General features: G+C 41.7%; 1 protein-coding gene across 3 annotated transcripts; it reads right to left on the bottom strand.

Annotated features, from left to right (window-relative positions):
• Nucleotides 1–80: 80 nt before the first annotated feature.
• Nucleotides 81–15,231, bottom strand: bdh2 (3-hydroxybutyrate dehydrogenase, type 2). 3 transcript variants are annotated; one of them, XM_085459270.1, is made up of 10 exons: nucleotides 15,171–15,231; nucleotides 7,192–7,282; nucleotides 6,225–6,303; nucleotides 5,138–5,234; nucleotides 1,851–1,959; nucleotides 1,471–1,531; nucleotides 1,178–1,291; nucleotides 769–827; nucleotides 520–612; nucleotides 81–366 (listed from the first exon to the last, which is right to left on the bottom strand). In XM_085459270.1, exons 2-10 carry the CDS (start codon nucleotides 7,261–7,263, stop codon nucleotides 313–315), a joined length of 738 nt encoding a protein of 245 aa, XP_085315396.1. In that variant the 5' UTR covers nucleotides 7,264–7,282; nucleotides 15,171–15,231; the 3' UTR covers nucleotides 81–312. The 3 variants fall into 3 exon arrangements, with proteins under 3 accessions (XP_085315396.1, XP_085315397.1, XP_085315398.1); XM_085459271.1 differs by having other exon boundaries at nucleotides 7,192–7,279; XM_085459272.1 differs by lacking the exon at nucleotides 15,171–15,231 and adding an exon at nucleotides 7,406–7,428 and having other exon boundaries at nucleotides 7,192–7,279.
• Nucleotides 15,232–18,349: the final 3,118 nt, after the last annotated feature.

Raw genomic sequence — 18,349 nt, 5'->3', positions numbered from 1 at the left:
TTAACATCTTGCACATAGCTTTTGTTTCACTATTATGCACAGAGTAATGCACAGTAATGGAAAACGGGAAAGGTTTAAAGTTGATTACACACTTCTGTACATTATTTATATTTTGAATTTAGGATGACAAATATATTTGCAGCATAGGTTTCAGTTGCAAAACAAGACATTTTTCCATAAAATATGCAATATTACTGATATTTTTTTCTTATTTTATAATAATAATTTTAAAAAATTATCCATTTATGACAACTTTATTTGAATTCAAGGTTTGGATTCCACTTCTGTAATGATGTAGTCCTTCCAGTTTCCTCACAGTCTCCAACCTCCATCGATGATGTGCTCTGTCCCAGTCACATAGGCTGACTGTGGAGGGCCCAGACAGTTTAAAACCACTGGTAAATTACTTTACTGACAAAAATATCTACAGCTTTCTCTAGGTATGTGTATTCCTATGATACCTACACTCTATTCATACTATTATTATACCTCCTGAATTACATCTGTGCAAGCACTCACCTCATCTGAGGCCAGGTATACGCACAGGTGTGCAACCTCTTCGGCTGTGCACAGCCTGCCAGTTTTCTGTCTTGCCATAAAGTCTTTATAAGCCTGTAAATGAGTTATAATTGGATCATTCATTATCTTCATCATCCAGTCATCATTATTTAACATTGTGTAAATAAAGATAACATATGACACATAGTATATGAATCACGCAGGCATTACTGTCAGGTTGGCGAAAATGTACATCAAAGCCTGCAATACCTGTTCTGGGTCGGGCTGAGCCTGGATCCTACCCCTCAGTGATGGAGTATCAACAGTCCCTACAGAAATAGAAAGAGAGCAAGCCTAATGAAATGTTTATCAAAAGACAAGAGTTAGTTAAGAAATTATGGTCTTTGGCTAAATGAACATTTTTCTATTAATAAGTATCAAATACGATTGGGTTGGACTTGGATGTGATGTATATAAATAATCAAAATAAAAGTATACACAGCATCTTTTTAGACTGGCTCTTAAGCCAGTGTGCCCTAACATGAAACAACCTTCAGCTAAAACACCCCATCAATTTAGTTTAATTTCAAGGACGTTTACAGTATACTTTGAGTATCACTGAGGAAGACTAAAAACACATGGTGATATGGTGATTTGTTGCACTGTGTTCTAACCTTACCAGGACAAACACAGTTACAGCGAATGCCTTGCTCAATGAAATCCGCAGCTATGGACTTGGTGAGCCCAATCACTGCAGCCTTGGAGGTACTATAGACACACCGCTTAACAACGCCTGTGTTGAGGAAACACATCTGTCACTCACACACAGCCATACGCAGGCAAAGCATTTATCTGAGATAAGAGGATTGCAAAGACTGGCCAAACTTCAAAGACATCGTGTCCCTTTAAGTAGGAATAGTTCTACAAGCAACTGCAATAAAAAAAAAAAAAGATCTGAGGAAGATCGTTTACCTTTTATGCTTGATGCAACAGATGCCATGTTAATAATGTTTCCCGCCTTCTTTGCCAACATCTAGAATGACAAATGGCATATTAACAGAATTGTTTTTGTTGAATCCAGATTAAAACTACACAAACAAAGCAATAAAAAGTGCCGAGATCTGCGCTAAAGGTACAGTTTGGCAGTTTGGTTAGTTTGCAGCTAAAGCAGGATTAGTAGCTGAGCAGTCCTCACCCATCATGTCATGGGTTCACAGTGGTACAGTTAATGCAGCTAATCCAACAACGGATGAGAACAAAATTAAAGGCATATGTCACACTATTATCAGTAGCACCTATTACATTCACAGGATAAATGGTGTTAAGAGTTTGGTGAAGTGGCCAAAAGTCACCTTAGGCAAGAAAGCCTTGCTCATCAGGTACATGCTCCGCACATTGACATTCATTGTGAAGTCCCAGTCATCCTCTTCACAATCCAAGATGGTGCCATGATGCACAAATCTGTGTACGAGCACAGACATTTAGTGGAAAAATAGCCTCATCTAATAACTTTAGACAGCATTAATATGACAATTTGGACAAACAGTGAGACACAAGTGACAATATCTGTACCTAATAACTTAATCAAAACCAGAGTGGTAAACTACTGCCATTTCAAGATAAAACTCAAAGGTGATAATGTAGAAGAAACCTGTTAATAAAATTGAGAAAAGGGGAGAGGGGGTTATGTATGTATGTTATGGGGTTTTGGAAATGTAATTAAGTAGTAAGCAGGAGACAGATGGGTGAATTAGAAAAGTGTAACTTCAATTTGATCTTTTTTTCTCCTTTTGCGGTCACCACAGCAGATCATCCAACTGACATCACATCTTATTCCTAGCTTCCACCTATGTCACACCAACACTGCATGTCCTCCTTGACTTCATCCGAGAACCTCATCTGTGTCTTTTTTCCTCCTTGCTGGCAACATCCTCTGTCCACTGTCCCTCCTCTGCACATCTCCAAACCATCTCAGCCTAGACTTTCTAACTCTGTCTCCAAACCGTTCGACCTGAGCTGTCCCTCTGATGTACTCAGTTCTAATATTACCCATCCTGTTCACTCAAAAATCTGAGCATCTTTATTACCATCTTTTGAACCTTTCCTTTCACTCTTGTTGCTATCTTTCTGTCACAAATTATCCCAGACACTTGTCTCCAGCCACTCCATGCTCCTGCAATCTCTTCTTCACCTCTCTTGTGCACTGTCCATTGGTTTTGATGGTTGAACGCAGGTATTTAAACTGATCTACCTTCACTACCTTCACTTGCATGTTCACCTTTCGACCTGTGTCCATCTAATTCACATGTATTCTGTCTTTAAATAATCATAGTGCACAGTATCTCCTGTCTGACCTCATCTGTCATCCTGTCCATCACCACTGCAAACAAGAAGGGGCTCAGAGCTGATCCCTAATGTAATCCCACCCTTACCCTGAACCCATCTGTCACTCCTACTCAGTGTTGGGACTAACGTGTTATTAAGTAACGCGTTACAGTAACTACGTTATTATTGTGGTAACGAGCACGGTAACTAGTTATTATGCCAAAATCAGGAACGCGTTAGTCGTTACTGGGATTTAGATAGGCTCGTTACTCGTTACTTCGTGTGGTGGCATCGCGGAGCTTCCACAGATTCAGTAACATTAGCAAGTGGTGGAGGCCAGCAGGTGGATGAAGGAAAGGGGGCGCAGAAGGAAAAGAGACCCGAGGCGGCCGCCGGTCCAAGTGTGAACTGAACTTCAGGTAAGAAGTTATGACCTGCAGTCTCTCTGGGTCAGATATGAACCAAGTTTAGGTGGAGTTTATTTTTGTTATTCTGACGTTTTCCGTACTGCGTGCTAGCTAGCATGACGGAGTTTCTACACAGCTGGGTGGTGCTATGATGTTACTGATGTTGAACTTTATTTTGTTTATAAGTTATTAGAGTTGCCAACCGTCCTGTCTGGTATTCAGAGAAAATATTACGCGTTTCTTATTGAGGTGAAAAGGAACAGTTTGTCCCGTAATTCAGCTACAATGAAAAAGACACAAAGCTGGAGTTATTCTGTGTTTACGCTGCACAGCTGCCTCTTCTTCTTTCATTCTCCCCCCTCCCTCTCCCGTTTCTACTTCAGTCATGAAAACTGATCAATGATCAGCTGATCGGCTCTCTTGTTTGTTTATCGCTCACTTTGCGCCGAAAGAGGAAACCAGCGGATGTCGCGCTAAACAACAGCAGCACTTTTAAGCTTGATCAGCTGTTGTTAGAATTTATTTAATATTAATTTCTAGTATCAGCTGATGTTTGCTGGAGCCACAGCTGTAAAGCTGCTGGTCATGATGTCGGTTTGGATATGTGGTGAGAGGGAAACATGAAGATGAAACCAGGAGATGTCCTTACTGAATCATCAGAGCTGAACAGGTGATGGAGAAACAGGTTTACCTTTTAGGTGACATGAATGAGTTGAAGGGAAGTTATGAACTGTTTCTGAGAGACAAATAACACCAGGATCCTTTTCTACTGACAGCTGGTAAGTGTGCAGGGGCGGGTCTAGCAAAGTGTTGCCAGGGGGCCAGGTAGGGCATTAACAGGGAAAGGGGGGCACAAAGAAATACTTTTCTTTCTTATTCTCATTTAAAATGTCTAGCTTTTAAAAAAATAATTATCTGAATCTTACAACAAACGATTGATAGATTGATGCATATATACCATCAAAACAGTGTACATCACTGTCACAACAGTGTTTATTTTCATTCAAAGGCTTTATGATTCTTCCTATAATGGTGGGCCGGTCTCTAGTCAAAATGCCCGGGACGATTTTCTGTCCCAGTCCAGCTCTGTATGCAGCTCACCTGCAGTCTGGTGTTACCTACATCTTCCTATTCAGAAGGCAGAATTTCCGAGTACAATCGAAAGCACCACGACTGCAGTTTTTGTGTTGGATGTAAAAGGTGCACATGACGCTGTGACGTAGGCTAGAATCATGGCAGCAGTCAATGACGGTCCAGGCGTGGGATTTCTCTCGTGGAAATATGCACATTATCTTTTCCTTTCTATTGGTAGGTGGCACAGTGCACTTGTGGCAAGTAAGCAAGCTAGAAGACTGGCAAAGTTATGGAAGAAACACATTAACAAGAGAATTCTGAGTAAAACCAAAGTTACTTTCCCTAGTAACTAGTTACTTTGAAAGTAACGAGTAACTTGAAGTAACTGAGTTACTTTTGAGAGAAGTAACTAGTAATGTAACTAAGTTACTATTTTAAAGTAACTTACCCAACACTGCTCCTACTGCACACCTTACCGCTGTCTCGCTGTCCTCTTACATGTCCTGCACCACCCTCACATACTTCTCTGTCTCTCCTGACTTCCTCATGGTTAAAAAGAATAACTTAACGTTTATTTGAAACTACAAGTAAAATGCACAGTGACTGCTGATTTAGGAATTCTGGTTTTGACATATTTTTTTCAGTTTTCTACTTTAATCTGTTGTCAACAATAACTCACATGAATTTACTTCCAAAAATGGTGCAAATTACAGCTTTATTTGTTTTACTTGATGTGGAACTTCTAAATACCATACATTTTGTTTTTCCAAGAATTATGTAAGGTTTTTGTTTCTTCAGTAAATCAGAGAAATAAAAACTAATTTAAAAAGTACCCAGCAACGTTGAACAGAACATCTACATGGTCATGTTCCTTGGCCAGGGCTTCTACTTGGTCCTTCTTGGTCACGTCCACCACTTTGGTCCTGATCCCTGACACCGAAAACAAAAACAAGGACAGTTTAGATTATACTTGCACTGCTTTTGTCTTCATAACAGCTGGCTTTATTTTAGTGCATGAAATAATTCAAGGTATAGCAGCTTCATTTATCAATCATTTTCACAGTTACACAGCAAAACAATGGTCCTGGCTGCTATCTTCTTCAACATACATCTTTTCCTACTGACCGCTCAATGGCTCTGCAGAAAGCCAGTTAAGAGGGTGAAGTGCTCAGGCGTGATATCAGAAGAAGAATGTTGCTCATGTCCTATTTATTCAAACTCATTTACTGCAGAGACCAGAATAAATAGAGATATGGTTCTCTTCTCACAGTCTTGAAGAAAAGACAATTAAAACCCATATAAAGCCTTTTACAACTAATATATGATATGCACACCAGAAATGAGATAATCTGTTTTTTTTTTCTTTTTAAAATTACCACAGTGCAATTTCAATTTCTCTAATAGAGATACGTTAAATGGCTCTTGTAGAAAAAACAACTTCACTCTGGGGAAAGCATAGGTGTTATGCATTTATACTAATTAGCTGCTTTGGCCAAAATGAGAGAAATTAGTAGAATGCATGCATTGCTTCTTCCACTTATCTGGTGCCGGTAACCTAAGCAGAGAACCTAGGTCCTAGGCTTTATAGGCTAAAACCTCCTCTCAGTCAGACAATCCCAGAAAACCTCCCTCACGGTGCACCCACGAGGCATCCTTGTCAGATACCCGAACCATCTCAACTGGCTCCTTTCGATGTGGAGGAACCACGGTTTTAATCTAAGCCCCTCTTGAATAACTGAACTTCCCACCCTATCTCTAAGTACAAGCTATTTCAAAGTAATCAAAATTTTAAAACTTTGCATCAAATAATTAAGTTGTGAAAGAACTTGAATGAAGGGATAGGAGTAAACTGGCATCCCTTTTGCAATGCCTCAAATAGCCAGAAGATGGCAGTCATAGATCAGCAGAGATGAAACTTGCCTTGAATACCATCCAGCTCCTTCAGCTTTTCTCCATTTATGTCTGTGGCTGTGACCTGAGCTCCCTCCTTAGCAAATGCCTACAGTTTAAAAAAAAATAATCAGTGTTCAGTTCCAAGTGGTTCCTCAATGTTCTACATGCTGTGCTATAAAATTTAAGGAAAAATTTGCAATTATGATGATTGGTTATGACACAAAACCGAAAAGAGAAGGACACCGAGCCACAGACACAACTGAGCAGGAATCTAAATTGCTGTACGAATGGACGAGGGCACTCCAACTACAGGGAATAATTCAGATCATCAATACCAATCAATATCTCATTATCAAGCATCTGAAAGCAGACTGTCAATATCCATCCACAGTTCCACAACTCTTCTGAAATCCATTCAACTTCCCATCAATAAGGCAGGTTTTTAAAGTGCAAATGGATTTGCTCAAAAGACCCCTTATAACATTTGCATCTTTTAACTTTTAGGTTGAATTCCTCCAATAAAAACCCAGTTCACTGTAATACAAGGCACCTTTGCACACTTTAAGATCACTTGGAGGGAACAGATGTAGCGATGGTCCAATCCAGTGTGTGAGATTTTCAAGTGTGTTGTTATCTCTTTGGCAAGAATATCCCTAAAGGACGGTCCTGAACCTTTGCCTCCATTAACTCAGGAATCACTATTACAGCAGTCATTTACAGGACATTAGGTGACATGCTTAAGTGTTTCTATACATAAGGAAGTTGGAAGAAACATGTTTTAAATTACATTAAGAAAAATTACATCACGGGACTTCTTAAAATCTTTAACTCTAAGCAGTATATCCTATATTAGTTAATCTATATTTAATACTTATCAAAATGTAAAGAGCACTGAATAAGTGCAATATTTAACTACTAAATAAACATTTTCTGCTGTGATTTAGAAGCCACTAAATCAGTGAGATGTTAAGAAGAAGATATGAAATGTTTTTACCATTGCTGCAGCACGTCCAATCCCCTGAGCAGCAGCGGACAGAACAATCACTTTCCCATCCAGGCGACCCATAGTTTACCTTTCACTGCTGCTGTGAACAAAACAAACAAAAGATTGGAGAATAACAGCACATTTATTTAGATAAATGCTTTCAGTCTTAATTTAAAAAGGTATATCAAGCATGTTTTTTACACAAATGTACAAATTTCTATACTTTAATTCGTGGTTTTCAGCAGTCCAGACATGCAAAGACATACATTCACTGCTAATCTCTGAAAAGTGTGGTGCAATTCGTAATTTGGTTATATAACTGTGCAATCATTGACCATTGGCAAAATGGTCTTTCGGTAAACTGCAGCATTTGATGGCCTACAGCTAAGAGAGAACTCTTAAGTGACCCCACAAAACCACTTACGAAGAGGACTTGAATTCATTAGAAGCTTGCTGTAGTGTTAGGTTTAGCGCATTCAGTCACTAATAGTGACAAAGTCAGGCATTATAAATATTAATGTAAATTTTATTACTTGGCTCAAAATGATTGTAGCTTATGGTAAAAAGGCCCTATTAACAAATGTGCTTTATCAGTGAGTCTGTCTTCCGCTTCCAGTACCAGCTTAAATTCAGTTCACAGAGTGCTGGTCCTTATTTACAATAATGTCACCCAATTCACCGGACAATTATATCCATGCTCTTTGGTTCTGTCCACCAGTTCAGAAGTTTTGGCGCGAGATATGTGAAGACTTATCAAAGTACCTGAAATATAACATTCCAACTTCCCCCTTAGTGTGTTTGTTGGGCAGCTTAGATAATGTCACTTCAGAAAAGAATATAGCCCATATGGTTTTCACTGCCCTATGCATAGCCAAGAAAACTGTCCTCATGAACTGGAAAAATAAAAATAATCTTAATTCTAACCAATATAGAAATTATCTATTAGATTACATTAGTCTTGATACAGCCTCTGCCACCACATCAGATCAATTGCTCTGGGCTCCTTTGATCAGCTCCATCACCTAGTGGGGGTGGAGGGTCATAGTTTGGTCCCGCCTTCACTGTTGTGATTGGTGTGGGGGTAGGGACAGGCTTAGGGCGTCGGGGGGTTCCCCGGAGGCATCTTCCTTGGGGGGCTCAACCCGGGGTAGCGGTCATGTCCAGTTAGGGGCTCTGTTGGCTCTCAGGTGACTGTTTCCTCGTGGCTGCGTGCAGCAAGGCTAGGGGAGGGTCTGTGCTGACGGACGTGGGTTACTGACCTGGTAGCCTGGCTGCCCCTGGGTGGGTCCGGGATGGGCGTGAGGTTCTGGGGGCGCTCCGTCTCTGAGCTGGGGCCCTGGCCGGGCCTCGGGGGCTTGGGTCCTGGTTGGTGTGTTGCCGGGGTTGTGGGCGGGTGCGTGCATGGGGGCCCAGCCCTGGCGCAGGGTGCCGCTGGTGCGTCGAGCCACCTGGGGGGCTCTTCAACTGGTGGGGGAGATTGTCACACCTTGCAGGAGCTTTCCTCTCTTCAGGAACTCTCTCTGCAGGAGGGGGAGATACAGAAGAGGTGGAGGAAGATCTCAGCCTGGGCGTCTATTGTCTTATGTAGTCTGGAAGATGAGTGGATGGTGGGGTGGGTGCAGTTTTTTCTGTGGTGGGGTTGTGTGGACTGTCCTGGGCTCTGTGGGGCCGGGAGGCGCTGCTGCACTGGGCCCCGGTCCGGATGGGCCTGGGCCCCCTTTCCCTGGCGGGTCGCGGAGTATGGGGGTGCCTACTGGGGTCAGCGGGGGAGCTGGCCCCAGGGAGGGGTCACTTGGCCCTCCCTTCTTTCCCTCCCCATCTCCAACTGCCTCCCTCTTCCCACTCCACCACAACCACCCACACATGCAGGGCCTTGGAGTAGGGGTATGTCACCAGGGTGCAGAGGAGGCTACCCCCCCCCCCCTCTGTCCCCTTCTGGCTGCCTCTGCCTCAATTTTATCCCACAACTTAGACATTCACATTACTCACACTCTCATTACACATACATATAGGATCTTGGGGGTGGGCACGATACACGGAATCCAAAGTACCATCAGGGTGTACACCTCACCCCTGGCGTCGTTGCCCACCTCTCAATTTTAAATACACGTAGACATTGAGGGCTAGCAGGAGGGACTATGCGCTTACCTGCTGCTCTCTGGCAGGTAGCTCCATGCCCTCCTGGGTTTTAAATGCACCTTAGAACACACATGCATCAACACTACAATGAGCGGGTGGAGGGAGGTTTGGAGTCTTCTCTCACCCCCATTCTCTGCGGCCTGCTGGAGCGGGGGGGCTAGGAGGAGGAGTTGGCCGTCCGACTGCGGTCTGGAGTGTGGGGCCTCCCTGCTGCTGCGGAGTCGGGGCGGTCTGCCTCTCCCCACCGCAGGGAAAAGGGTAACACCACCTGGGTCTGGGTGCAGTTCCCCCCTCCAGGGGCAAGGGTACCTAGACCCGGTTCGTAGAGTACCTTTGGGGAGTGTGATCGTGTGTACAGCGTCTCTTTATGTCTGTCTCCACGTTGGTTGAGTGTGGAGTAAGTGCATATGAGAGCATGAGGGTGGGAATGGATGTTTGTATCTGTGTGTGCCTGTATGCCTGTCTCTATATGTCAGGTTGGGTATCAGACGCCACCTCTCTGGGGACATCTCAGGCCCTCCAAGGTTTGGAGGCCTATCTCCCCCCACCACCACTTCCCCTGCCAGTGGCGGACTCCCTCAGACATCGGTGCGTTGGAGGTTCTTTGTGTCCGGGGATGGGCGTCCAGGTACACACCGGCTCACTCCTTGGCGGCCGCTTATCGGTAGGGATGGGTATCGTTTAGGTTTTATCTGATACCGGTGCCAAATCGGTACTTTTGAAACGGTGCCGGTGCTCAAACGGTGCTCAAACCGGTGCTTAAAGAATGGAGAACACAAAATTGGTCCAAAAACCTCTCATGTTCAGCTGTTTTTTGTAAAAAGATAACAATGTTAGCCTTTTCTGCAGCTATGGGGCATATATGGTATCACTCATGGCTGGAAGCAGTGCTTAAACAATGGAAAAAACACAAACTTTGTCCAAAAACCTCTCATGTTTAACTGTTTTCCACTTTTTCTTTGGTCATTTTAGCCTTTTTGGCCAGGGTGAAGGGAGTATCTGCCATCAAACAAGAAGACAGCCGCATGTAGCTATGATGATGTTTGCTAGTTCACCTTACATGCATTAATGTAATAACGTGGTTAGCCTACTTTACCTACTGAGCAGGGATAGCTCAGTAGGTAAAGTGGTCGCCCCATGATCGGAAGGTCGGCGGTTCGAATCCACTTAACGGCTACCCTGAGGTACCCCTGAGCAAGCTACCGTCCCTACACACTGCTCCCCGGGCGCCTGCTTAGTGGGCTGCCCACTGCTTCACTGAGTGAATGGGTCAAATGCAGAGAAAAACAAGTAATTTCCCCATGGGGATCAATAAAGTATCTATTATTATTATTAAATTACACTCGAACAACATGAAGCTACGCACGCAGAAAAGAACAGCTGCTGCTGCATCATCATCCATCATCATTTCTGCTACACTGGCAGGGCTAGGGGCCAGGACTCTCCTCTTCGTGTTTTTGGGGGATGTTGCATAACAGCCAACCCACCCGCAGTAGATGCGCTCGGTGTGAGGTCTCACAGCAAGCTATCAAATACGGCGCATTTCTGGGCTTTTAAAAAAAACGCTATGCATCGCCAGGTGTTTCATCGGATTCGAGGTGTTACTTCCTTTGACAGTATCACAGTATCAGCTTAAAGCACTTGTTGCTGCTGAGTTTGCATATTTTGCTGTGAAGTACAGCCAGACTTTTGACCGCTTCGCCTTGGACATTTTTAATCTGTAGCTCTGCTCTAAAAGAACGTACGTACCTGGACCCGCCTACTATTCTCGGAAACGTAAAATGATTGGCTAGAAGTGTATCACAGCTCAGGAAAAAAAGCACCGAAATAAAGCACCGAAATGTGCGCTGCTTTTCGGTCTGGTTACTACCGTTTATGTCAGAACCGGTCCCATCCCTACTTATCGGGGCCTGGAGCCTGGGGCTCGCTCGGGCCACTTCGGAGGTGGGGTGCCCCCGGCCTCTCGGCCTGGGGCTCGGTCACTCAGGCACAGCTGGCTGCCAGCGGAGCTCACGAGCGCGTCACTGCAACTCCCCCTGGCATCTGCTCCGCGACTGCTGAGTGAGCCCTCATCTGGGACTCTCCTCAGCTCTTCTGGGACAGTGGCGCGGCTGCCCCTCTGTTGGTCTTCCTTGGTCTCTTGTGTTCTGGGGGCCTCTGGATGTCTGGAGTTTTGATCTCCTCCATACCTGCTTCATGCGCTGGAGGACAGGGCTGTGGCCCCCCCACACCCTCTAGCAGATCATTACATGAAGGAACCTTTTAAAAAAACAAGCGTGTCCATGCTCACAGGTGTACACACGGGTGATCACACCCACAAACTACACCCTTTTTGGCTCCTACCTCAAAGCACACTGTGTTCTGTTGATCTTATGTGCTGCACAATAATGTTTAATATTTAGTATTTACTGTCATATTCCCATATATCATTGTGATGTTGTTTATTCTATTACTCTTGTTCTCTTCTGCTTGTTTTCTTTTTTCTTTCTCAACAGGTGATCCAGGTGATCGATAGATGCATTTTTTTTTCCTGCCCATTCTGTTGGTTTTTGTTTTTTGCCCTTCTCCCCCGTCCCTCTTCTCAGCTGTTTCTCTTTCCCTCTTTCTTTCTCCCCTTCTTTCCTCCAGTCAAGTCTGTCCCGTATTCAGCAAGTGAAAATAAAATAAACAATAAAAGGTGAATCAAATGGACCATTATGGCAAGGCTGGGATGGTCAATTTGGTAAAGTAAATCTGTTGGGCATCTTTCTTTGCCTTTAGGCAATAATTCTGATGGCAAAAGAGCCAAACAGGACAGGCAAAAAGACAAAAAATAAAAATAAAAATAAAAAAAATACAATAATGTCACCCAACAAATCAGACAAGATCAGTACCATGAAACTTGTAGTGAAAGTTAGTAATTAGACCAAATATGACGTGACACAGCCCAGAAATAATGCAATATGGCAGTTTCTCAGTCAAGGACTTAAAGATATAGAATAACATACAGGAATCACATCTGTCTATACAAAGTTCAGAGCACAAAAGTTCTTCTTATCATTTCATCAATATTACCAACATGAAGATGATATATTTATGAAGATTATTGTGGGCTCTTTTACGTTAGAATATAAAGCACCACAAAGCAACTGTTGCTGTGATTTTGCTCTATATAATTTAAATTTAATTCACTTGAGTTGTAAAGCATAACTATCTATATTTTATAACTCTCATCTTACTGAACATGTGTACTTACTTACCTCTGAATCTAGAGAACCATTAAACAGACCCCCATTGGGTCCTACCCTCTAAGAATAAGGTGTTTATGAGAGAGTATATGTATATGTAATAGTATAATAAATTGCTTGTTCTTTATAATTGTGACTCCCAAGAAAATTGTCTGAATAGAGTTCAGGTCGTCCTGACTCGGGAAGGCCTGGTTTGAAAATGTTATCTGACCCTATCTCAACCTTGAGCACAGTACTGCATGTCCCTCAATTAAGTTCAAGTTCAAATTTTATTCGCCACTTGCAGTGGCAGGTTGCCCTGCAGTGGAATGAACCCGCCCCCGACCTTACACACACAACACAGACATCACATGGGGATACAAGTCAGAGAACGGTTGCATTGCAGAAAAACCACTGAAATGTACACTACAATGGGAAAGTACAAGAGGAAAAAAGAGACCTCTACTCATGCTGGGCTATAGGAGGACAGCATGAGAACAGGAAACAAAAAAACTCCTCTGCACAGAAAGCACATAAATGTCCACAGTACAACATTATAGAGCATGTGACCAGCAACAGGGTTGGGTAGGGGATGAGGAGTAATCCCAGGCAACACAGCAGCCTTCCTGCCACTGCGCCAACTCTCCAGCCCGGGCCCAGACCCGCCTCGTATTCCCAGGAGGCAACAAGCATCGAAGGCTTTGGAAGGGGAGGCGGGCTAGTATACTGACACATGGTTTTTGTCACCCTTAAGAACGGCAACGTGCGCCAAAAGTGACGTCACAACTCTTGGTACCAGTTCCACTCTTTACTTTTGTTTCAACTTTTCGTGCAGGCCTTGTTTTTTGTAACCTGGCGTGCACAAGATGGTCATTGTTGAATACACAAGTTTGCAAGAAGTTCAGAGCTCAGAGATGCCCAGGGTTTACACAGAGCTTAACAACTTGAAAATATTAAACTGTTCTGAGGAAAACTCTGCAATAGCTGTGTTTACTGTTTGGACTTCTCCTTTTGTATTAACAAAAGGAGAACAATAATATAAAATAATCCTCAATAGCAACATCTATAGTTCAAAAGCAGACATTGGTGAGTCCGGTAAACGGGCTCTTGTGAGGTTGCAGTTCATACAAAACACAACCAAAACCTGGCCAAAAACAAGGCTTAAGGTTCTATAGAAGCTGCCAGAACAACTATGCAGTCCTGGTCTGACAAACTAAACCTGACAGCCAGACCTGGTTGTTTGCCTCAATCATGGAGGCCACGAACTATCCCGAAGCCTGGGCATGTACACTTGTCCTCCAGATTTATAATTCAGGCCTGCAGAAGCCAAATTCTGCAGCAGGCCCTGAAAAGTAAGCCAACAAGAGGGAATTGATGCACACCAGTCTTGTGGCCAAGGATTAAGCATTGTAGGCCCAGCAGAGCTAATTAACAGTTCCTACAGTGCCTGTAAGGATGGATCCAATCCTAGTTAGCACTTGCCAAAGAATTCTTCATTTATATTTAATTCATAAAGACATGGCACTCCTTCTCTTGTGAGTGGTAACAGTCGATGCTGGGGCCTAACAGTTCTGGAGACTCCTACGTTTTATCAATTTTTCCAGGAGAAGTTTAAAATTTTTGAAAATACTGGGTTTATTACTGAGCTAATACCATTGCCACAGGCAAATGAGGTGTATACCTTTTCAAATGTCCATGGCCTTGGTGAAGCTATAGAACAAAAACACTTCACACCACTCTGGTACCTCCAGGAAAAAAAAAAACTTTTTTCTTTTAAATAACCACAAAATGGCACACCATACCATGTGGGCTGCTGGGCACTGGTGGACTGACCTGTCATAGGGCCAGTTTAGCATTTGAATGAAGATTTCAACCATTCAGTGCAGGATTTCCACATTTTGCACTTCTGCATTGTCTTAAAGCAAACTGTAAAACTTTAACTTACCTATCAGTCTGCTGTTGCTCATTAAGTATTAACTCGTGTGTAAATCCTCACATGAGATAATGAAACACAATGTGACTCAAATGAGAAATGACATTTTAAGCTTCACTGCTTACTGCTTGTGCCTGTTCTCAGTTCATTAGTCTTAGAAACAGTGCAGATTTTCAGTTACTGTGGCCATCTCAGACAAAGAAGAAAAAGTGGCACCAGTACAACTATGGTGAATTTGCAGTGTATCTAAGGATGTGCAGACAGGTATTACTAGAAACCATAATTTCCATAATTCCGTTGTACATGTACAATGGCAATTAAGAGCTATTCTATTCTATTTGATTTTAAACTGAGATAACATTAAGAAAAGATACAAAGGTGAGTGGTATTGCTAGAATCTCCTGTCTTCTAAGTAGATTTGGATGGTTTAAAAAAAAAGCCTCTAAATACAGTCCAGAAAATGTAACAATTCAAAGTAGCATTGGACTGTAATCGCTTTTCAAACACGTTAACCTGTAACTGCAGAAATGTCATTGATTCCTATTGTTGCATAACAGATTTTTTTCAAACGTGTGTAACCTACAAAAACTTTACTTGCATCAGCTGCTCAAGCGCGATCAACCACACAGTAATGACTTTAACTGATGAGCATGTGCAGATGCTTTCTGTAGGTTGGACTGTTAGCTAACGTAAAGATTTTAGAAACTCACCCCTCTGCTCAGCTCCGACTTCGACAAGACGCACTCAACGTCAGAGTTCAGCGAGGCTGGACACGTGACACGCAGCTAGAACTCCTGTTGGTTCGAGACCAGGAAGTTCACACGAAGGGGCAGGGTGCAATTTGAGAAGACTAGAAAGCAAGGGAGCACACCAACAAGGCTTTCTACTTTCAGACGTTTTTTTTCACCCTTTAAAAAATTAAAGACATTAAGCTTTGTACGAACTTTTTAAATTGTTAAAATAAGTTCTCTTTTGAGTGTCCTGTATAAGAAAGTACATTTGATACAAATATTTTATTTGTAAGGACCAAGAAAAAAACAATATAAGAAAGAATTTTTCAATTATTCATTTTGAGAGTAAATATGAAATTTCACAACAAAAGTTGAAATAAATAGTATGTAATGCATAATGCACATGACTCACATACTCCTTAAGGTGAAATTATATTTTGAGTTTAATCTTAAAATAGTATTTCAAGTTTATTGTCAAAGTGAACAATAATAATAATAATAATAATAATAAAAAAAGATCACTCTAAACTGTCTTTTTTCTTAATCTAGCCCTTATACTCTGTTATTGTTATTATGAGTTGGAAAATTTCACTGTCTTTGTAAATCATCTTGACTTGTAATTGGAAGGACTTTGGAAGGAAAATGACCTTTGCCCCTCCTTTGTCAGGTCTTTTCAGTGTTTATTGTTAATGGTTAAAGAGCTTAAAAGTAGGATAAATCTGTTGGCATTTTAAGAATGTCAAGATTGTAATTCAAATGAAACATTTGGGGAAAAAACATTTATTCTTGTAAAATAAGAAAATAAACAAATAAATCTTCTATTTGCCTGAAACAGAAGTTGGTTTTCACGATATAATAAGATTTTGAAGGCACTTTCACATGTGACCAAATAAAAAATAACCTCATGCAGACATTCACAAGGGGCGATCGTGGCTCAAGAGTTGGGAGGTCATCTTGTAATCGGAAGGTTGCCAGTTTGAGCCCCGGCTCCGACAGTCTCGGTCGTTGTGTCCTTGGGCAAGACACTTCACCCGTTGCCTACTGGTGGTGGTCAGAGGGCCCAGTGGCGCCAGTGTCCGGCAGCCTCTCCTCTGTCAGTGCGCCCCAGGGCGGCTGTGGCTACAATGTAGCTTGCCATCACCAGGGTGTGAATGGGTGGATGATTGTGTATAGTGTAAAGCGCTTTGGGGTCCTTAGGACCAAGTAAAGCACTATACAAATACAGACCATTTTATTCATATTATTTTTATAAAACGTAGCTTTCATACATATTAAAAGCACAAATTTTCAAATCAGTTTTTCTAGTAATTAAGGCATCAGAAGTGTGGCAAGTCCATCTGGTGACAAAGACCATGCATAACTCAAAGCTCAAAGAACATAACTGCTACCCTCAAGATGAGGCGGATTTCTCAGCTGCTATTTCCAGGGTCATAAATAAATTCTTATTTTACGCTCAAGTGAAGCATATTATTTATTAAATCAAATCTAATTTTCATTTTTATTGGTTCATTCTTGCTCTTTCAAGATACCACACTGTTACACATATTGCATTTTGAGTTCTGGGCTCTCAGCTAAATATGAAAACAGTCTGTCATTGTTCTCCATCATCATATTTCTTTTTAATGTTTTATCAAACTGCTTTATACGTTTTCCTGCATAACATTTATAATTTAGTGGTTCATTGATTGAATGTTTAATTTGAAACTAGTATTCCATCTCATTATTTTCATTTAAGACTGTCTGTTGTAATTTTGATAAACAGAAGACAGTTATGATTCATCATTCCCAATAAAAGAAATGCCCAAACTGTTTAAAAACACTGATCAATAACATAATAATAATTTGAAAAGATTGATTAAGTAATGGGCCAGCTCCAAGATAATAATAAGTGCCCCTGGTTACTCATGGATGTGGGAAATTATACCATATACCTAGCTTGTGTTACCTGATTTCTAGTTTATTGTAATACATTACAAACTCTAATAAACATTGTTGTTGTTTTTTGTTTTTTGTTTGTTTGTTTTACCACTGTGGTGTGGTGGTTAACACATGTTAGTGTGAAAGATCCCCAGTTTGAGACAAGGACTCCTGTAGTGCTGGTCCCAAGCCTGGATAAATGGAAGTGTTGCATTTGGTGTAAAATCAGTGCCAAATCTGCGAATTTTATGCAATACTATCATCATATTTTTAAAATAACTGAAGCCATATTATTCATTAGATATTTGTGGACTTTCTTCTTACACTTAATGTTGAGCCACAAAGCATAATCTACAGTATCCACTATTCAGAGCATGCCTGCGATGATTTTCAGTGACATTTAGCATTCAGAGACCATCTCTCCCTCTCTCTCTTTCTCTCTGACAGAGGTGACAAAGTCTTCAAGATATGAAAATCTCACACCTTTCTTCAAAACAAGCTACCCTGGCAGGCCTTAGATGACCAGTGATAGTAAAGGAGGCAGTTGAGTGGACAGTGACAGTTATAAAATTCAGAGTATGGTTCTTACTGGTTACTGAGTTTAGCACATGCCACCATATCACATTAATCCAGGCTTTTTCTTCCAGCTGATTTAAGATTTTACTGATTACTTTCATGAGACATGTGATAGTTTGAAATGTTGTTCCAAAGTCAAAGATTAAAGCTAAAGATGCTCGGGCTCTCTTCCACAGCGTCTTTGTCCTGTTTTGCTCCCGTTAGCTTCAACTGGCTGCCCCTCCCTGAGCCAGGCTGTGCTGGAGATTTCTTCCTGTGAAAAGGGAGTTTTTTTCCTTCCCACTGTCATCAAAGCGCTTGCTTATAGGAGGTCATCTGATTTGGGGGTTTTTCACTCTGTCTTCCCTGTAAGGGTCTTTACCTCTCAATATAAAGTGCCTTGAGGCAACTATTTGGTGCTATATAAGTAAAACTGAATTGAACTGAATTTTCTATATTATTGCTTAGCTTTGAAATGAGCTTCTTGTTTTATTATTGTCATGTTTTTATTGCTATTTTATTTGTATCACTTTTATTACTTTTAAATGGCATATTTGATATTAATATTTCGCATTATATGAGTACTGGGAACTAAATACAGCATTTTTTGCTTTTTATTGCTGTTGTTATTTTCTTAAAGTTCATGCCGTTTGTGCTGTTGAAAGTTATCCTTTTATTTCACAGCT

Source organism: Copadichromis virginalis, linkage group LG6, assembly GCF_057382275.1.
Source record: "Copadichromis virginalis isolate Kocher_CV1m ecotype Utaka linkage group LG6, C_Virginalis_male_GT1.1, whole genome shotgun sequence".
NCBI lineage: Eukaryota > Metazoa > Chordata > Actinopteri > Cichliformes > Cichlidae > Copadichromis > Copadichromis virginalis.
Note: the sequence above shows the minus strand (reverse complement) of the source record. Positions and strands in the feature narration are given on the sequence as shown.